Below are 23215 nucleotides of genomic sequence, written 5' to 3'. Positions count from 1 at the left end.
ATTGTATGTATTACCTCTATCTATAAATCCAACATTATGTTTGTAACTCATTTTCTATGTATGTACTTTAACATGAATAAACATTTTATTTTATTTTATTTTGAAGAACATGCAAATCAACTTTAAGAAACAGGCACGCCAGAGAAAGTTAGAAGGTATATATGGTAATTATCACGGAGAGCGCTAAGCCAGTATGGCTACATAGTACAGTACATGGGAGGACAGATTAATAGCTGGGATATGAACACAGTCTAAGAGCTGTTATACAAGGCCAGTCAAAGAACATGTATATGAGGACATTGCGAGAGCTGGAATATAAGAGCTGTGATACGACGGTAGACTAAAGAGCTATGCCATGAGAAGGAATATGATATGACAGGCTAAGAGCTGGTTAATCCCGATTGAGCCATCTAGGATCGAACACCTTCCCTATTTCCCTATTAGAAGAAGCGAGGCCGTCGCCTGTACCATTCACGATCAAAGATCACATTCACTCCAAAAAAATATACTACTTATGGGCTATTCATGCCCGTGCCAATTCTTGGGTGACTTAAGCTTCATCAATCAATCTGCGTGTACCATCACCAGTCTAGGTGGAGGGACACAGTTGACAGGAGGGAATGTTTTTGCCAACGTGTAGATAAACAGCCCGGGCCTCGCAACTGAGCTCTCTTAGTTCTGCCAGTTTCCATTTCAACCAAAAATTCGCTCACTTGTACATCTATGAGAGGTTCGAGATTTTGCGGCTAATAAAGGTAGCGAATATATTAGGCATCCCTGACAGCAGTGTGTACACGAAATAAGATTGTTCTCGTATCACCGTGTACACTCATCAGTGTCTACACCAATTAGTGTGTACATACCCGTCAACGTGTATACGCAGTTCAAATTATTCACAATTAATATCTCGGAAAACAAAAGTAATCCATATATACAAATTATAAATCATTTATTACACTTGAAAGGCATTATAAATGTTATTACAGCTTTGAAAATGCATATATCAACACAACATCTCACGGTTTGATTTTTAAAATCACAGACGTATAAAAATATTTCACAAATATCTTCGTTTCTCAAAAGAAACACTGACGTCAGTCTCCCACGATTCTCAAATTACCGATTTCAAATGAACAACACAAATTTCATTATAAATTTATTAACTTGTTTTACAATTTATATTTGTATTAATTAACATTCATGTTTATTTTTCAATCAGTCCTAATGCTATACTAGTCAGGACACAATTATAAGATTTTGATAACACTAAGCAGTTATAGGATTTTTTTAAATAACATTTTTAAGGTATTCAGATCCTTATCCAAACACCAAGACCAGCTGATATATTGCACCAGCAAATAACCTTCATTTGGTCCTTATAACCGGATTTCGGTATAATCGAATTGATGGAAATTAACCGAAGAAAGTCGATACAGTCACTTGAATTTCTTGGTGGAAATATGTCGTTGCAACACGAATAATTTCCAATGAGACCAAAATACCAGACCTAGTCTAAATGTACATACTGAGCCGTATTATATATAATATATTGTATTTGAGATAATACCATTTACATCACGCCGCATGAGAAATACTCAAACATTTAAACCTCTTCGATTTGCCGCTGAACTTGACGAGCTAGGCTTAAGGACAGATTATTCAAGTTACTTACGCTTATTTAACGTTCCATAGGGTATTTAGAATTTATTTTAGTAACACCAGCTGGAAGAAATCAATCATTTTCATATATCTAATTATACATATATTCATTTTTTGAAGTTAGAAGAAAATCTGGTAGATCAGTTTTTATGTCGCCTTAACTCTATCAACCAGGCTTCTCGATTTTGAAATGAAAACTGAAACAATCAATAGATTATAAAGACTATCCTAGCCACTAGTGTTACCAAACTAAATTCACATGACGCATACATTTTTTTGAGATTCCACTTGGACACAATGATATATATATATATATATATATATATATATATATATATATATATATATATATATATATATATATATATATGTCGTACCTAATAGCCAGAACGCACTTCTCAGCCTACTATGCAAGGCCCGATTTGCCTAATAAGCCAAGTTTTCCTGAATTAATATATTTTTTCTAATTTTTTTCTTATGAAATGATAAAGCTACCCATTTCATTATGTATGAGGTCAATTTTTTTTATTGGAGTTAAAATTAACGTAGATATATGACCGAACCTAACCAACCCTACCTAACCTAACCTAACCTATCTCTATCGGTTAGGTTAGGTTAGGTAGCAGAAAAAGTTAGGTTAGGTTAGGTAGGTTAGGTCGTCGAAAAAACATTAATTCATGAAAACTTGACTTATTAGGCAAATCGGGCCATTGCATAGTTAGGCTGAGAAGTGCGTTCTGGCTATTAGGTACGACATATATATATATATATATATATATATATATATATATATATATATATATATATATATATATATATATATATATATATATATATATATATATTGTATATATATATATATATATATACAATATATATATATATATATATATATATATATATATATATATATATATATATATATATTGTATATATATATATATATATATATATATACAATATATATATATATATATATATATATATATATATATATATATATATATATATATATATATATATATATATATATATATATATGTCGTACCTAGTAGCCAGAACGCACTTATCGGCCTACTATGCAAGGCCCAATTTGCCTAATAAGCCAAGTTTTCATGAATTAATTGTTTTTCGACTACCTAACCTACCTAACCTAACCTACCCTAACTTTTTCCGCTACCTAACCTAACCTAACCTATAAAGATAGGTTAGGTTAGGTTTGGTCATATATCTACGTTAATTTAAACTCAAATAAAAAAAAATTGACCTCATACATAATGAAATGGGTAGCTTTATCATTTCATAAGAAAAAAATTAGAAAAAATATATTAATTCAGGAAAACTTGGCTTATTAGGCAAATCGGGCCTTGCATAGTAGGCTGAGAAGTGCGTTCTGGCTATTAGGTACGACATATATATATATATATATATATATATATATATATATATATATATATATATATATATATATATATATATAATCAAAATAACATCAAAACACCTATCTATTAAATGCAATACTACAACATATGAAATATGTGGGGAAACGGCATAAGTGCTTTCAACCGTCTCGGAGCCTTTGGATAAGATTGGAATTCAGATTGGAAAGCATCTGCCTGTGATAAGAGGCCCGAGGGGTTGAAAGTATGGTTTGATCTTCCAATGTCTTTTTGAGGGCAGAGGTTAGTTATGCTAGGATTTGTCACCGTTGTACTGTACGTGAGGTTATTCCCTTGCTTTAATGTATACATATTGTGTTACAGTATTTTGTTTTGAATAAAAGACAAAAAAAAGAGGGTTGAAAGCGCTCAGGCTGTTCCCTTATATTTCATATGTGGTAATTTTACACACAAACACACTATATATATATATATATATATATATATATATATATATATATTAATAAGAAACTCGAATCCAGTATTCGACGTGTCTTCAGCATTATGGTGAGTATTACATACTGTATAATACTTCAGTTTTTTCAAGCTTCCATGGAAAGTCGAAAGGATCCAACACAACATTAAGCTACAGAAAACGGATTCGCTGTACTTCCTTCGGTACAACAGAGATTCCATTCATGTTATATAATTAATCGAATGATCAAGCTCAGTTTACATGTTGTGATAACGTAGTCACACGACCACAAAAGTTTGAGCACCTACAGGAGCTCTCGACTCAAGGTCCACTATTATCAACGATATTGTCGACAGTGTTTGTTATCTCTGTTGTCGCAGTAGTTAAAAGCTCGACGGTTGTTTACACTTGTGGTAATAGGGTTACTAGATTCACCTCCTTCCAAAGTCACCAGCGCTACCATAAGGCCGAATCCTAGCAGCAGGGACACGAAGCGGGCCCACCCTCCCTCGGGCTTGATGCGCTCCCTCTCCAGAACTTCGCAGAACGTGATATAAAGAATCGTCCCTCCTGCCACCGATTGCAGGACGTTGGGGAGCAAGATTCCCACCGCAGTTTCTTCAGCTGAGTAAGCTATCACTAAACTCCCTATGATACAACCGATTGGCGAAGCTAAAGAGAAGACGATCATGGAAGCTAAATATGGTTTGAAAGACACACCTACTTCTAAGAGTTCCATGGACATGCTGAACCCTATGACGAGCTTATGAGCAGTAAGAGCTCCGAAGAGAATCCATACGTCTATAACATTACTCTCAAGGCCAATTGCTAGGCCCTCCATGATACCATGGAAGGACAGTGCCACCACTACTACCACAGCACCTATCACAGAGGTACTCTCGTCTACCGGGGATGAGTGATGACAGTGTGGTATGCTGTGCACGTTATGATTCGAGTCTTCAAATTCGGTGCCTCCAGGCGGATAGCCGTTGTCTTCCACTCCCTCATTTTTCTTTCCACCAACATTCGTCAGCATTATGACACCCATGACGGCGATGTGGCTACCTGAAGACTGACGGGTCTCTGTGAGTCCTCCCACGGACATCCTCCGAAGTTGCGCTATTTTCTTCGCCTCTTCGAAAGATGTGGGACCTTCATGAGTGATTTCCATTTCATCTTTGTTTCTGTGGTCTATCCAGGCATGAATAATTTCCTCCATCAGATACACCAGGAAAAACCCGGAGCACAAAACCACTTCAGCCACAGGGAAGGATATCTGCCTCATGAACCCAACGTCCATGGCATACTGGTAGGTTTCTCTCGTATCCGGCAGGAGGTGCACGAACACCACAGACAGCAGGACGCCGGCACCAAAACACAAGCACGAAGTTAGTATGATCTGTCAAAATGAAATCAGTTGTGTGAGATGAAGCACAAGCATGCTGAGAGGTACCAAGATACGGGTGAATAAGCTGGAGGGGGGGGGGTCAAGTTCGGGTAAACAAGCTGGGACAGTAATATTATAATATGATCCCTTTATAAACTTTTGTAATATTATGATATAATAGCTCTAATATCCAAGCTAACCAATAAGTATTAGAAAGGTTCTAATACTATATATTTGAATTTGATAGCTATCAAAGTTTCTGTATATTTTTTGGTTTAATAAAATATAATTTAACCTAACTAAAAAACCTGACCTAGCCTAATTTCCTATCATTTTTATGTCATATATTAATATTGGTTTTCTCAAGACAAGAGATAGAATAAACTTTTAATTCTGAAATAAATTTGTATTAATTATCGAACTAGTGATTTGAGCTGAAAGTGAAATTCAAATAATTTTTGCTTTTAATTAATTTACACAACTACGACATGAAAATTACAATAGGCTTTCATATATTAAAACAAGATGACATAGTAGGCCTACATGCACTATGACAAGATAATGACAGTAAGCCTACATGTACTATCACAAGATAGTGAACAAAAACACAAGGGCCGTGATGAAGGTTCAAACTTACGCCCAGGATGATCCCAGACGCTGTCTTAAGTTCGAACCCCTCATCACGCCCTTGTGGATTTGTTCATTTGATGCATCACACTATTGTGATTTCTGTGTTATCACAAGATAGTGATAGTGACGCAAACTTCAGGCAACGGAAACATGTTAAACGTGAGTATTATAACCTCAAGCTAATTATAGCTTGAGGTTATAGCTAATAACCTCATGGAATACGGTGTATTTAAATGTTACAAACCCTCTCGGCAGTGTAGTAAAACTCCTCCCTGGAAGCTACAGGAAATACACGTAAAAATTGTGCTCCCCTCAAGATGAAAAAAAAAGCCTTTCCGTGATCCGGGACAAATATGGTGTTTGTATGGAGGCATGATATCTCGGTTACCAAGAGATAATAATTTGGACGTATATTGTGATGGGTTGGTGGGAGAAGATCGCAGGGCAGGAAGTGGTGTCCTGATATGGGGAACACACGGAGTATAGGACTGTAGACAGGGAAATGGAACCACAATTTAGTTATTATATTTCATCCACACAAACTGAATTGCAGGCCATTTTGGCTGGTTTGGATGGAGTAGCTTAACAAAAAAAAAGATGTTTTCCTGTTTGCTGATAGTCGAGGAGCAGTTGAATCATTATACAGTCGAAATCCAATCTTCATGTCCATAGTTGAGGATTGTAAGAAAAGAATAATTGAGAAAAAGCTAAAAGAACACAAAGAAGTGAAATTCATGTGGATTCCATCTCATGTTGGAATAGTGCTCAACGAGTTGACTGTTGAGCTGGCCAAATGTACGACAAGACCACAATTAGTTGATCAAGAATGTGTGTTAACCATGAAACAAATAAAAAGCAAAATAAGAAATATTCAGGTACAGGAAGTGTCGAGAAGAGATATAATATATAAGAGAAGTCAAACCACGAAACACTACACATGTGTGTGTGTGAATCAAAACATCAAGTTCATTTACAGGAAAAAGGAAAATGTTTAGTGACTGTACGCACGTGGCTAAGGCTTGGGATACACATGTTATTGGAAATAGGGAACATGTGCTAATGAAAATAATTGTAAATTATGTGGCTTGTCAGAGTCTGACACCTTCACCCATTATGTTCTTGAGTGCCCGTTGATTGATGAATATAGAAATAATCATATGAGGACTATTTATGAACAAACAGCTTGGATGTGTAACGAGGGAAAGAGGGCTTATGCAGGATCAAGTATAACATTTGGAGTTTACGACTCATGCTCTGTGATGATAATGAAAAATTGGTTTACTGAGAATTATATAAACTATATCTAAATGTAGTATTTTCCCTTGAAAACTGATTTAAATATGATGCTTTATATTGTATATTATTTAATAAAGAAGAAAACAAAAGTGTTATATAATGTGAAATTTGTGTGGTGTGTATAAATATATGAAGATATTGTATTGGCCGGGGTGAGAAAAACTTCAGCTACCTCATCATTTTGTGTGGATTCAGATCTCAATGAACCTATGATAATGAAAGTAGGCCTACGTGTGCTATAACAAGATGTTGACAGTAGGCCTACTTGTACCATAAAAATAAAATGACAGTAATCCTAAAAGTACTATAATGAGACAAATGACAGTATGCTTTCATGTATCATAAAAAGATAATTACAGTAATCCTACGTGTATTATAACAAGAAAATGACAGTAGGCCTATATGTATAATCTCATGATATTCAATTCAATTTCTTTCTTTAGTATGTACCCCATACCCATCCTGTGGGCGGTGGTGTAAAGGATTACAGAGGCACATAATCGGTTCAGGAACTGAACCCTCTAGTTCGTTTGGAATTGATTATCAAGATATTGAGAGGAAGCCTAAATTACGGATACCTTGTGGTACTCCGGGTTTTGCTACCCTATCCCCTTCTCTCATCTCTTTTTCCCTCTCCTCTCCACCCTCTTCTCCCTCTACCCCTATCTCTCTCTCCCTCTCTCTCTCTCTCTCTCTCTCTCTCTCTCTCTCTCTCTCTCTCTCTCTCTCTCTCTCTCTCTCTCTCTCTCTCTCTCTCTCTCTCTCTCTCTCTCTCTATTCTCTCTCTCCTCTCTATCCCACTTTCTCTGAATGTACACCATCTGCCTGCATGTACACCTGCCAAAGAATTCTAGTATTCATGTGTGTAATAAAATTTCATTGTCTATATATAACTGTTTACACTTGAAACATTATCTAATGATTTCACACAAAAAATAAATAATCATATTTATCTTGCACGTGATAATGTGTGGCGTCGGAATAAGTGCAGTGGAACTTGCTTCTTTTGGGGCACTGTGTATTAGGCTCTTTGCCAGTGTGTGTGTGTGTGTGTGTGTACTCACCTAGTTGTACTCACCTAGTTGTGCTTGCGGGGGTTGAGCTCTGGCTCTTTGGTCCCGCCTCTCAACCGTCAATCAACAGGTGTACAGGTTCCTGGGCCTATTGGGCTCTATCATATCTACACTTGAAACTGTGTATGGAGTCAGCCTCCACCACATTGCTTCCTAATGCATTCCATTTGTCAACCACTCTGACACTAAAAAAGTTCTTTCTAATATCTCTGTGGCTCATTTGGGCACTCAGTTGTGTACTCACCTAATTGTACTCACCTAATTGTGCTTGCGGGGGTTGAGCTCTGGCTCTTTGGTCCCGCCTCTCAACCGTCAATCAACTGGTGTACAGATTCCTGAGCCTATTGGGCTCTATCATATCTACATTTGAAACTGTGAATGGAGTCAGCCTCCACCACATCACTTCCTAATGCATTCCATTTGCTAACTACTCTGACACTGAAAAAGTTCTTTCTAACGTCTCTGTGGCTCATTTGGGTACTCAGCTTCCACCTGTGTCCCCTTGTTCGCGTCCCACCAGTGTTGAAAAGTTCGTCCTTGTTTACCCGGTCGATTCCCCTGAGGATTTTGTAGGTTGTGATCATGTCTCCCCTTACTCTTCTGTCTTCCAGTGTCGTGAAGTGCATTTCCCGCAGCCTTTCCTCATAACTCATGCCTCTTAGTTCTGGGACTAGTCTAGTAGCATACCTTTGGACTTTTTCCAGCTTCGTCTTGTGCTTGACAAGGTACGGGCTCCATGCTGGGGCCGCATACTCCAGGATTGGTCTTACATATGTGGTGTACAAGATTCTGAATGATTCCTTACACAGGTTCCTGAACGCCGTTCTGATGTTAGCCAGCCTCGCATATGCCGCAGACGTTATTCTCTTTATGTGGGCTTCAGGAGACAGGTTTGGTGTGATATCAACTCCTAGATCTTTCTCTCTGTCTGTTTCATTAAGTACTTCATCTCCTATTCTGTATCCTGTGCCTGGCCTCCTGTTTCCACTGCCTAGTTTCATTACTTTGCATTTACTCGGGTTGAACTTCAACAGCCATTTGTTGGACCATTCACTCAGTCTATCCAGGTCATCTTGTAGCCTCCTACTATCATCCTCTGTTTCAATCCTCCTCATAATTTTTGCATCGTCGGCAAACATTGAGAGGAACGAATCTATACCCTCTGGGAGATCATTTACATATACCAGAAACAGTATAGGTCCGAGGACTGACCCCTGCGGGACTCCACTTGTGACGTCTCGCCAATCTGAGACTTCACCCCTCACACAGACTCGTTGTCTCCTGTTGCTTAGGTATTCCTCTATCCACCGGAGTACCTTCCCTCTCACTCCAGCCTGCATCTCCAACTTTCGCACTAGCCTCTTGTGTGGCACTGTATCAAAGGCTTTCTGACAATCCAAAAATATGCAGTCTGCCCACCCTTCTCTTTCTTGCCTTATTTTTGTTGCCTGGTCGTAGAATTCAAGTAACCCTGTGAGGCAGGACCTGCCATCCCTGAACCCATGTTGATGCTGTGTTACAAAGTTCCTTCGCTCCAGATGCTCCACTAGTTTTTTTCGCACAATCTTCTCCATCAGCTTGCATGGTATGCAGGTTAGGGACACTGGCCTGTAGTTCAGTGCCTCCTGTCTATCCCCTTTCTTGTATATCGGGACTACGTTAGCTGCTTTCCAAATATCTGGCAGTTCCCCTGTTGCCAGTGATTTGTTATACACTATGGAGAGTGGTAGGCTCAGTTCTCTTGCTCCTTCCTTTAGAACCCAAGGGGAGATTCCATCTGGGCCTATAGCCTTCGTCACGTCCAACTCTAGTAAACACTTCCTTACTTCCCCACTGGTAATCTCAAACTCTTCCAGTGTGTGTGTGTGTGTGTGTGTACTCACCTATTTGTGCTTGCAGGATAGAGCATTGACTCTTGGATCCCGCCTTTCTAGCCATCGGTTGTTTACAGCAATGACTCCTGTCCCATTTCCCTATCATAACATAGAGTTTGCTTCCACAACCTGCTATTTGTATCTGCAGAATCGAGTTATTAGCTCTTGGACTCTGCCTTTCTAACCAATTTTATTTTTCCTCTAGTATGTCTACTACATATATTTTTCACACACACACACACATCCCCAGGAAGCGGTCCGTAGCAGCTGTCTAACTCCCAGGTATCTATTTACTGCTAGGTGAACAGATCCCCACCAGGGTGAAAGAAACTCTGCCCATTTGTTTGCAGACTACCCATATATCTACCCTGTAGATATAACAGGGTAGTCGAAGGGGATGGGAATGAGACGAGGGAAATAAAGAATAGGGGTTAGAGAGAGAAAGGGGGGGAAAAGGGGATGGTGGGAGAGTTTAGGTGGGTACAGTGTAGCAGGGACGGTCACCAGGCTGCGGGCGATGTCGTAGCATTACAAGTACGTTTTGTGTGTGATAACTGACGCGATGAGCGGTATATCTGCGGACACAAGTGTGTGCAGCTTTATATTTCTCACGCAGTTGCGCTTGATTTATATAATCATCAATTGTTCTTGTCGTTGTTATTAGCACAAATCTGCCTTGTGTGTATGTGTGTGCGTGAAGGGGATGGGGAGGGGGCAGGGAATTTACCTATTATCTGTTAGCTTTTGGAACCCGCCTTTATATAATCAATTACTATTCAAATTCCTATTACTCTAACACCTCTAGTTTCATATGCATTCAGTCTATGTCAACCTATGTTAGTCAACATACTGAGTCCTGATCACAAATACACTCGACTTCACTAAAAAGTTTGAGTGACTGAGCCTGTGATCAAGAGAACTGTGACTGGCAATACTGCCAGAGGACAACCAACGTACCCGACTTGTGTCCTCGTGGATCTTACGGAGGAGGAGCTTCCGGACCCCGAGAGGCAGGAAGGAGGCGAGCAGGGTTAAGCAGGCCATCAGTCCCAGGGCCAAGGCCTTCGTCTCCACCACACTCAGCATCTTGGGGATGGTCGGCCTCCTGGCGCTCAAGAAGGAAAAGATGGAAGAGCCTGGCTCGCGTGCGGGTCGTCCTCGGACCGGGAGATCACGGTTCTATTCTTCTGGACCTAGTCTTCGTACACTGTTTTTGTTGTTATGTTGGTCCTTATACCGTTCACTGTTACGTGCACAGATTGGTGTTAGTGATTACTTCTTAGTTACATGAATTCTGTTTTCCTCCTAATTTTGATTTGTTTTCATTATTTTTAACTTTTCTTGCGTTCTTTTCTCGGTTTACTTTATAGATTTTCCTTTAGATATTTTGTATATATATCTGATAACTTCTATCATATAATAGTAGTAGTAGCAGTACAGTGTCCGGATGATAGGCTCTCGCAACCTACAATAGCTCACTTTTAAAACTTTTGTTTCCTTATCACAAATTCTCTCGTTACTTCGATGCACTGTCCATCTATGACCATCACTCTGCAGCCATCGCCTCTGTCCCTCGCCGTGGCCGTGACTGAAACATCACAACACACATGAGAAATGAATACAACAAAATACAGAGCGCATAAATTAAAATGAGTGATTAGAATATACAATTGGCATCGCGGAGAGTTGCGAATGTTGTGCCGATCTTAAACGTTTATTGTAGGAAAATTGCTCGAAGCGATAAACGCTAAAACCACTCGTATACATCTTGAAAGGATTCACAAACCCTTCATGAAAACTGTACGCACCATAAAGAAGAAAGAAGGCGATGAGTCACAATAACGTGGCTGAAGAATGTTGACCAGATCACACACTAGAAGGTAAAGTCTCCGTGGTGTAGTGGTAAGACACTCGCCTGGCGTTCCGCGAGCGCTATGTCATGGGTTCGTATCCTGGCCGGGGAGGATTTACTGGGCGCAATTCCTTAACTGTAGCCTCTGTTTAACGCAACAGTAAAATGTGTACTTGGATGAAAAAACGATTCTTCGCGGCAGGGGATCGTATTCCAGGGACCTGCCCGAAACGCTACGCGTACTAGTGGCTGTACATGAATGTAATGTATGTATGTAAAGGGACGACGACGTTTCGGTCCGTCCTGGATCATTCTCACTTTTAAATCGACTTGAGAATGGTCCAGGACGGACCGAAACGTCGTCGTTCCTTCACCTTCTAGTGTGTGGTTTGGTCAACGAAGAAAGAAAGATTCACAACATGAATTTACTACGAGCCGCTTTGGTTTGACAAAATTTGCCTGCGTTCTTTTTCCGCATATCTGAGGCAGTTGATAGTTATAGTGGAAAGAATTGCAACACTTTGTATCTTAACTTTAGCAAAGCTTTTTATACTGTTTTATACTGTAACAAAGCATTTTATACTGAAAGACTGATTAGAAAGGTAGCTCATGACATTGGAGGTGTTATTCAAACTTGGATAAGGGCGTTGCTACTTAAAGGGAAACACAGTTAATATAAATGGAATTAAGTGGGAGTGGGAGTTGTTATACCTCTGTCGTTTAAAAGATTTAGACAAAGGATTGAAGTGCAACATTTGCATACAAAATAAAAAAGGGCGAGAAATATATTTAGATGACACAAAATAGTATCAAGACAATTTAAATAAGCTTTCAAATGGACGAAGGCTTGGCAGATTCAATTTAATGCTGAAAAATGTAGTGTTCGGAGCTTAGGAAACGATAACAGTTCCTAGATATCAGCCGGATAATGGGGAAATTGCGTAATCTGAATGTGAAAAAGGTCTGAGAATCATGATCTTAAGCCAACAAATATATGCATAAATGTACGAACTATGGCAAACAGGATATTCTGGGAAAGTAACGCAGCATTAAATGTTGGTGACAAAGTTCTTTATTTGTTAATTGTTTAATTGCTTATTAGGCTATTTTTTTAATCGTTTATTGGTTCTTAATTGTTTATTTATTGGGAATTAGTGGTGTTTTGAGTTAGCCAATGAAGACTGGCCTTATAAAGCAAGATTTGGGTTACAACTGTCACTGATATAGTATCATTTTAAAAGGGATTCCTTAGCTGCTGGAAATGATTAAAGCTGTGTAAATTGTGATTGTTGGAATGTCCACTTGGTCGCCCATAATATTTGTAGTGTTGGTTTGGGACTAGACACAGTAAAGTTTGCAGTGTGACTGGTTAGGCTAGGGTGTAATGTGGGCCAACCTTTAATCTCACTTAAACTGGTTAAATGCCTTGTTACAGGGGGACTGTCATAGGAGGCATGGGTTCAGTCCCGTCCCATTATCCCCACCTTTTAAGGGTAGTCAGCTCAACTATCCATCTTTATGAAGTCAGTGAAGGTGAAATGTTGGGTGCCGAGTCCATAAAATGTGATCATTTATTCGTTATATTACATAATTCAGATTCTGGCTAGCAAATGAATGTTCTGATGCGAGATTTGCATTCTGGGGGACTCCCAAGCACTTAAATGATGCAACCTTTTGGGGAAGCTCCACTAGGCACTGTCAGGTACCACTTTAGTTGTAGATAAGCTGAGTACAGACTGCTCGCTCCCCAACAACGGGAAATCAGACCAAACCACAAACAAGCAGAAATACTGACAAATAGAGTACTTACTTACACTTATCAGCATCACAAATGACAACATACTTGTGCCCACTCCAGTGACCTTGAAAAAAGATTTGTCTACAGCGCATCTCTCTGACACTACCTTCCTAACACTCCCTCCCTAACAGACGTATCTGGCAGCTTTCTCAAAACCCAAATGTCGAGTACACAATGTGTCAACTTTGTGAAAGAGAAAACATGCACTCACTTGAACATTATATTGTAGAATGTCCCATATTGTCTGACTTTCGCCCTCCTGGGCTGAGGTATGCTGAACTCTGTAACTACTATATGAGTACTGGAACACTTGATCATACATTGGACTTGTACCCTAGATTAATCATGTAATGTAACTATATAACCTGAGCTTGTAAAAGCATCTTAATCACCATCAGTGGTTAAGTTCTTAATTGAACACTAGTTTCTCTGTCAGCTATCTCACCCTGTCAGAGTAAAAGAGACAAATATATGTGTATGTATGTGTGTGTATGTATGTATATGTGTGTATGTATGTGTATAAAGTATAAAGCTGATTAGAATTACATTTCACCATTATAAATTCACATTAATGCATTCATAAATCTGAGTAATCTATGTATTTACGTATGTAGCTTAGCCTAACATTTTAAAAGCACTACGATCACCTTCTGTAGTTGTTCAATAAATCTCTGAACTGTATGTTTGACAAATCTCTCACCCTGTCCATGGAGGACAGAAGAAAATGTATATATGCTAGTTAGCATTGTAAATGTGTGGCCACGTCTGTGGTAGAAAATAATAGTAAAAAAAAACCGTCCCTGATACTCCCTCCCTCCCTGACACTCCCAGCGACAACCTCTCCCTGACACCACTTCCAGTACACCTAAAACCACTTGACATCACTTAACACCCCCTGATACCACCTAACATCATCTGACACCACTTAACTCTACCTCTCAGACACTATACATCCCTGACAACCCCCCCCCCCCCCCCGACGAAACAATGTCGTTATTACAATGATATTTTTTGGAACGTTGTTTACAATGTATTCAAAACAGTGAGGAACTTACGAAAAACTATTTACAACCAGAGGGAGCGAGATGCAATGGTCAAGCACAGATCGATGCTGGATCAGGAGGCTGAGAGCGTCGCCCCGGCAGCCACCGACTGTGACCAGGCCAGTTACCCACTACTCCCAGTTGGTCACGACGCCCTGGTATATGTACACGTCGGCTGGGGGGGGGGGGGGGGTATCACTCTATCAGCATCACTGAGATACGACAGTAATGAAATTGTTTCGAGCCAATCATAGACCAGCGGCCCTGTCACTAAATCGTCTACCAATCACAGACTAGCGGGCCTGCCTTGGTCATTGAATCGTCTACCTGTCACGGGCCAGCGGTCCTGTCTTAGTCACTGAATCGTCTACCAATCACAGTCTAGTGATTTACCTTACTCATCGTGTCGTCCACCAATCACAGTCAATGTCAACCGGGAGTTTTGTTATACAGTAAACATGGTCTACAAACTGAATTAAACCTTATAAAACACACCATAATCTGACCAAAACGTACCCAACTATATGAACCTTGTAATCACGTAGTCACCAAATTCCATAAACCGCTCAAACGCCTTTTTAAATTCTTAAACACGTTACACATAAATGCTCTACGCACACTCTCAAAAGTGTACTTTATCTTTAAATCTCTGAAGAGTAATATTAATCCTGATCTTATACGCTTTTTTATAAGGATGAGTATAAGATCATATAAGGGTGTAGTGTTCAGAACCTTGGACACTACACGAGATCAAAATATGTATTTCATAATCCTAGAGTCCGACTCAACCGAAGATGAAATGCCATGCATATAAAGGGTTTTGAATTGAGGTATGACCTCCCAAATGCAATGCAATACTGTACTTCTCTTAACCAATTTCAAATAGGAAGAAAGAAATACCCAATTAACACCAAGTAGCCATTTACATATTTGCCTAAATCTCTCATATTTTTCTTTGCAATTAAGTTAAATTGTTTGCTGTATTGTTAGTACAGGTATTAAATAATGTAAATGTTTTAATACAATATTGACCACTAAATTTATAATTAAAAAATATAGTAAACACTTTTCAGCATTAAGTATCACTCAAGAAAACTGTATATATCACTATTTTTTTGCATATATTTATATGTTAACTTCCGTCTCATAGCATTACGCATTCACCCCTTAATACAGTACAGTAACATTAAGATGTCCTCGAAACGATGAGTTTAAGTATAGGCTTCATAAACAATATCTGCTAAGTGATCATTGTAATCTGATCCTTTGTATTTGTAAAAATAAGTTATTTTGGCAGCAATGTTTCGTGTAATCATATGTTACTGAATATACTGAAAGGGTTAGGTTATCTTGAGATGATTTCGGGGGCTTTAGTGTCCCCGCGGCCCGGTCCTTGACCAGGCCTCCACCCCCAGGAAGCAGCCCGTGACAGCTGACTAACACCCAAGTACCTATTTTACTGCTAGGTAACAGGGGCATAGGGTGAAAGAAACTCTGCCCATTGTTTCTCGCCGACGCCTGGGATCGAACCCAGGACCACAGGATCACAAGTCCAGCGTGCTGTCCGCTCGGCCGACCGGCTCCCAAATTGTTATAAATAGATCAATTGTTATAGCACGAATTTTCTCTTCATTTCCGATGTTGTTCACTTTAGATGGAAGTTGAAAATTTAATTGTAAAAAAGTTCATTTTACAGTTGTATATGGCCTGAAGATTATTTTTTTATTAATACATGAGGTACATCTGCATTTGTGCAGCTACCCTAGACTATATGAAGTGGAGAACAGTGTGTCAAAAAAGCTAGCTACGTGATGCTAAAAAATCCCCATCACACAGGATGGTTAGTCATACAGAGGCATATGATAGGCAGTCTGCACTGGCAGACTCCGGATGCATTTTGAGGATATCATCAACACAAGAGTGAATAAGGTAGCAGTGGTAATAAAAGTCCCCATCTCGCAGGATGGTTAGTCATACAGGGCCATGTGTTTAGTAGCCTGCACTGGAAAATTTTGGGTGCAATATGAGGATATCCTCAAGAATAAGAGAGTGAATAAAGTAATTGCAAAGCTCCAGGTACCTCTTGCCAACTGGTCTGAAAGGTCTAATAACTGGGCATTCGGAGATGTAGTGCGGGAGATCATGCCGCAGTTTCTGCTCACAGAATTTGCACCTGGAGTGCTCAGGATTGGGAGATCCGTCACCTGTAGCCACCTGCCACAGGTAACGGTAACCCAACCTGATCCGTGCAACCACTGTGTCGCATAGTCTGGTGGACGTTTTGTGCTGCCCATAGACATAGGTTTCAAATCTGAACATATCATAGTTTTTAATACTAGTACTTTCAGGTCGTTGGGAGCCAGTAATTTCTTTCCTATCAGACCTGAGTATTTGAACCAATACAGTTTTGACAGTAGAGATGGGGAAACCTAGATCTAATTCAACTTCATCTTTGTTGCACGCTAATTTGGCTGCAATGTCTGCCTCATTATGATGGGTTATATTTATGTGTGAAGGTATCCATATTAAAGAGATTCGAGACCCTTTACTCTGTGCAGCAATTAGATCATTTATAATTGGTAGTATGAGGTTCTTGCTGTCGATCTTCCAGAAGTTTTCGATTGCTTGAAGAGCAGACTTTGAATAACAAAATATTATTCCTTCTCCAATGTTTTTTAATGTACTGGTAGCTAGTTGTAATGCTGCTAGTTCTGCTTGTGTGGAGGCCAGCCAGTTGTTTAACCTGACACTGACAGTCTTTATGCAAATATTATTTCTATAAAACCTACATGCTGCAGCAGTCCGTCCAGTAGAAGATTGGACTGAGCCGTCGGTGTAGACACAGTGCTCGTGAGATCTTAAATTCTCGATGGAGGAGGCAATTGTTTCAAGTGTGACAGCTTTGAGAAGAGCAAAATTCTCATTATCTTCCTTGGTGACAGGTGTGTATGATACTTGAATGGTGGGGTACAGATAAAGAGGAATATCAGAGACAGGTAGATTGCACTTAAAAGGAATGTTGAGTTTAATGAGATTGTAGGCATTTTTTATCAGCCATTTATCATAAAAGGAGTGAGTTGGTATGTCGGCACCAGTCAATAGGGTGTTAACAGCACTAAATAATTTGTCTCTGAGCAATGCAGGAGATGTAGGGTCTCTCATGACTTTAAGGCAAAGGGTAGTGTTGACTTGCATTATTCTCTCTAGTATGGTGTGGAAGCTGCAGTTCTTTCCTCATGTTGATGATTCTTGTGCATCTTGGGGCACCAAGAATTATCCTCATGGCTTCATTCTGTACTACTTCAAGTTTGTCCAACACAGAGGAGGGGAAATTAATTAAGTGCAAAGCATTATAATCAACGAGAGATCTAACAAACATCATATAGAATATTCTAGCATATTTAATATTTATACCAATATTCTTACCGGTAAGTGTTTTCAATGGTTTTAGTCTTTCTTTTAACCTACGGTGTAGATCGTTTACAATGTCACTGTTGATACCAACTCGAAGGTATTTGTGCTGCCTACACGTTTCAATGTTCTGGTTGTTGACCTTGAAAGTTATAGGGACATGAGTTTTCTCTTGGGGATGGAGAACTCTGGATTTAGTTGGCCTGAAGATACGTTTCGTCGATACTGTCAACATTTTCAAACGCAGAGGTAAATGAAATGGATACAAATTAACTGAGGCATGTAACCAAGAAGGGTGAGGTGAAGTAAGGCACATATTAGCAAATCGGCCTTTTGCTGTTCCTTAATTCTTAGTTTTGTTGGTTGGGGGCAGTATGTGCTGGATATTTTATCTCGGTCTCGATGAATGTGCTCGAGTGTGAGCTGACTTTTAACAGTTGGTCCAGATTGTTTGATATGTAGGCTTAGCCAATGTCTAATCTTCTATTATTGTTGTATTTGTCGATTATTTCACTGTTTTTGTTAGGATATCTCAGGTGTGTAGAAAATATATGTTCTTTGATAGAGCCTTGATGTTTGTGCATTGTCGGGCACCTTGAAAGAGATATTGTTGTCTTGCCTGTATATTGAGATCGATGGGGGCTGACAGTTTCCAAGTGTACATGTAAAGGCACAGACGACATTGATCCCTTACGACGCTTCACGAGCAAATTTCATGAACAAGTTAGTGGTTATCTTGATCGTCAAGATAGTGCAGTAGATTGTCAACTCTATCTTCTGGTTGATGTCAGTAAGGGTCGTGATTTCTATCACTACTATAATCCTAGTTCTGGGGTCCTGTTCACCGTTTGTAGCTCCGTCACCTGTCACCCATTTCCTGCGAAATCGAAAACCATCAGGTGATGGTTACCTACGCTAGGCTTTAGCTCATAGGCTTTAGCTCATAGGCTTTAGCTCAAAGGCTTTGCTCTAGCCTTGTTTATAGTTTAGTTTATCATTTGCCGTTTCTGCATCCTTCGCTCTATTTCTGCGAATTTGCACACACAGACACGCTAACCAGAGACCTGCACTAGACTCTTATGTTACATTTTACCCGTATCTTGGTCCAAACACGACAAAATGCCTCGTCAGATTCCAACCTAACTAAACCATGCAAAGCTCGTTAAATTTGCCACTGAAGTATTATTAAACAATGTAATAGTCTCATGTAAACATGTTCAATTCAATCGTTTTCCCATAGTATTATTAGAGGAATACTTGCATTATGTTTTAAGGACCTTAACAGGAGGTTTTGCACAAAACAGGTAGGAATTAGACACCGTTTTATTCCTATCTCCTCATTCACAATTATCTGCCAGACCTCTTATATCACCTTACTTCCTATCTTATGGTCAATAGTCCTTATATTTAATCATATCACTTCCAATATGAGGGGCATTTACTTCATATTCTTAATCACCTCACTTGAAATTAAGATCATCTCCAGTTAACAGACTTTAAAAATATTTATGAGACAGACAGACAGACAAGGACAGAGATTTCAACAGGAGCTCAATACAAACCCATTCTGGAGATTTCAATATAAATTAAATATTCATCCTTTAACAAAATTCAGCCAATTTCTGCAAAAATCATTCACAGACACTCATTTTGGCAAGAAGTCTATTGTAGGTGTCTACGTGAGTCCGTCTCTAGTTGTCTCTTAACAATATCGTACATACACAATTCGCTTTCACGTTCAAACTCATACACCAACTCATACACCTAACATAGCCTATCAGAACCCAATTGACGTTCACCTATCCTATGAGAACCTCACCTGATCTATCAAACCCAAAATCAACCTCACTTAACCTTACAGAGACCAACTGAACCTTCCCTCTCCTATCAGAACCTCACCTAGCCTAACAGTCTCTCACCTCACATACGAAAAGCAAACTGTACTTCACTTTTTTTTTTTTTTTTTTTAGATATATACAAGAGTTGTTACATTCTTGTACAGCCACTAGTACGCGTAGCGTTTCGGGCAGGTCCCTGGAATACGATCCCCTGCCGCGAAGAATCGTTTTTTCATCCAAGTACACATTTTACTGTTGCGTTAAACAGAGGCTACAGTTAAGGAATTGCGCCCAGTAAATCCTCCCCGGCCAGGATACGAACCCATGACATAGCGCTCGCGGAACGCCAGGCGAGTGTCTTACCACTACACCACGGAGACTTGACCTAACAGAACCATATTGTGCCTCACCTAACCTAACAGAACCTCACCTTTGCTATCAAATCCGAAGCCAACCTCACCTAACCTAACAGAACCATACTGAACGTTACCTAAGAGAACTAAACTGAACCTTATCTAACAGAACCAAACTTAACCTAACCTACCCTAATGTAACCCCTCAAGGCTCAGCAAGTTTCCAACTATTATTATTATTAATATATTATTAGAGGAACGGCCTCTATCCCCAATTCCTACTGTCAATATTTCGTTCCCCTCACTCTCAAGTAATGCCCATCTCTGATTAATACCCGTTTATATGTAATACTTATCCTTTTAATCATGCGACCTACGTATTCCACATCCATCATGTGGAATTAACCTTTTCCAATTCACTATAATAACCATCATATAGAATGAAGTAGCAGCACAGTGCTGTGTATACCTAAGCTTGTTAATTATAAAGAAAAACTACAATAGTCAAAACTGCACTGAAACATGGCAAAAGAAAATGTTTAACTAGTTCTTATCCTGTTAATAATCGTGCCTGTAATATTGATATTATTAATATGCACGAGTCAATTGTTTTCCATATTAAGAAAGGACAAATGAATTACAACAACAAACGTCCTAGGGATTCTTAACAGGATCTTTCACCGAGGTTGCAATCACACACACTGACTTATTTCTATTCTTGGCGTTATCTACCACACTTAAACCCTTTACTCTAAAATGAAGCCCATCTCTGATTAATGATAATAATACTTTAATCGGATGATTTATGCACACTTATCACGTAATAACCTTTTTTCGTCATTAGTACGTTACTCAGACTATAGATATTGTTGTCGTTCTCGTAATTTTAATAGAGCATAGTTTAGACAAAATCATATCTCTTTCGAATCATAAAAATCATTTTCTTTTTTTAAATAATACTATATTTATGCTTGTCAACTGGGTCATCTTACAAACACATCGTTAATCATCTCACCCATAAATAATATCGTCCCAAACCTTATTCCTGCATGTCATCTTCCATGTTGTCAAAAGTAAATTTGTCAGTTCAAAAGAAATGTTTGTAATAATCTCGAGTTAGAATATATTTTTGTTAGCTCGCACACTACAGAAACACGGGTTGTATATCTGGGTTAACTATAAGCTTCTCACACCACCAAAACATAGTTAAAGACAGACACAGCAATTTTTTTGTTAGAATATATTCCTATAACTGTTAACTAGTTTATTATTCAATTTTATATGCAAAAGTTGTCTGTGCCATCATAATAATATTACCTTGGTGTATCAGTAATACATACATGTCCTCTGAACATCACAATAACCAATCTCTCATTCGCACATTCATACCCTCACTCTCGAACACAAAAATTCACACACACTCGCTTGACCATCTTATCCAAACTACATTAACCTAAACCATTTCACTCCCTCTTCTCCCCATCCCCCCCTCTTCCCCCATTTTACCTCTTATTCCCTTCCCCTTTCCCTCGTGGTCTCCCATTTCATAGATTTTCCCCCCTGTCCTCTCTAACTCATCTTCACCGTATATGTTATCTTCCTCATTATAATAATCTTCCCTATGCACAATCTTCATCACTGTGAACCGAATGAATTCAGTTTTCAGTTCATAGTTTTCGAGTAAATCGTGAAAATGCGAGGGTAAACGGCGGGAGTTAGACTAGAGGCCGATATTTCTTAAAGTGTGGCATTGGAGCCGGACTCCAATCAGCCTGTATCCTTCCTATACCCCCTAGACCATTCAAAGTTGGGTGAGACTAGCCCTAAGCATCTGGCCTCCAACTTTGGACAGACATTCTCTTATAGATATAGATTACTTTAGCAGTTAAGATACTTAATACCTATTATTAGTTTCGAAAACTAAGTCAGGAAGGATAGACCTAACAGGATATTACTTGGTTAGGTTAGATTGGACAGTAATAATTTAAAAAGTACACAGAACCTGGCTGCAACTGGGGTCACGAGTGACGTGATGCAATAAATAAACACGGCGAATTAGGACAGAACTCGTATCAAGGTGTTTTCGTGCCGTTTTCGGGTCGAGCGCAAAATTGTGGTCAGATACGATGGCCTCGTATCAGGCCGAGCGGATTAATGTAGATTCAGCGTTGAAAATATGTTACTCATGGATATTGTGCTCGCTCACTGGATGGTGGTGGTGAAGGTTACAGAGGAACACTATGGGCTCGGGAACTGAACCCTACATCGTGTCATTGTCGAGAGACTCAAACTTCATGTTAACTGTGAAGATAGGCTCTCACAGACAGACAACAGGTGTTGCCACACCTTGCGTCACATACGCAAGTTTAACTCTGATTAGCCCAGTTGTTTACCTTATTATCGACCTATACAGATCGTATTTACTTTGAGGCACTTCTTGTGGTTCCTGACTCGTCCTCTTGACACACACTACTGCTTTATTGACACTTTCCACTATTTATATACTATGTACCTACTACCTCAGGGAGGAAGGAAGGAAGAAGAGAAAGAGAAAGAGCGAGAGTGAAGAGGAGAGAGAAAGAGTATGATAGTGGAGTATGATTCTAAAGTGAACTGTATGATACTAAATGTTCCCACAAGCAGCTTTCTATGCAAGTTAGAGGGGTTGAATTACATCCATCCAACCATATAAAATTAATCGATTGGTAGAAATTTACGACTAATGGTTAGTCTACAGTGGTTAGTGAATTAGAGAACAGCTTAACTGTTCTGTTGTATGTGGCCTGGTCAACCAGACATGTACACGAAAGACCACTCAAACTGACTCTCCTGGAGGGTCAGGCTGTATAGCATCATCACGTGGGTCAGGCTACAGCATCCTCACGTGGGTCAGGCTACAGCAGCATCACGTGGGCCAGGCTACAGCATCATCACGTGTTGTTGTACCAGGTAGTGCTGCGAATGACTTCTTCCCCCATGCACGTCACCTGCCAATTAATTAAGAGTAATAAACTACAACTTTATTATGTCATATGACAAGGAAAGATTTTATTATTAATAATTAAGGCTTACCCAGCATCCTAACCACTTGACATAATACACAATTATGATCTATACAAGTACACTATTAATTGCCAAACAGGTATA

General features: G+C 39.3%; 1 protein-coding gene across 1 annotated transcript; it reads right to left on the bottom strand.

Moving 5' to 3' along the window:
- Window positions 1-3128: 3128 nt before the first annotated feature.
- On the bottom strand, window positions 3129-14637 carry LOC123747855 (zinc transporter ZIP1). The gene is made up of 3 exons (XM_045730064.2): window positions 14479-14637; window positions 10731-11361; window positions 3129-4912 (listed from the first exon to the last, which is right to left on the bottom strand). The coding sequence occupies exons 2-3, from the start codon at window positions 10857-10859 to the stop codon at window positions 3851-3853; spliced, it is 1191 nt and encodes a 396-aa protein (XP_045586020.2). The 5' UTR covers window positions 10860-11361; window positions 14479-14637; the 3' UTR covers window positions 3129-3850.
- Window positions 14638-23215: the final 8578 nt, after the last annotated feature.

Source organism: Procambarus clarkii, chromosome 5, assembly GCF_040958095.1.
Source record: "Procambarus clarkii isolate CNS0578487 chromosome 5, FALCON_Pclarkii_2.0, whole genome shotgun sequence".
NCBI lineage: Eukaryota > Metazoa > Arthropoda > Malacostraca > Decapoda > Cambaridae > Procambarus > Procambarus clarkii.
This window is presented reverse-complemented; position numbering and strand designations above follow the sequence as displayed.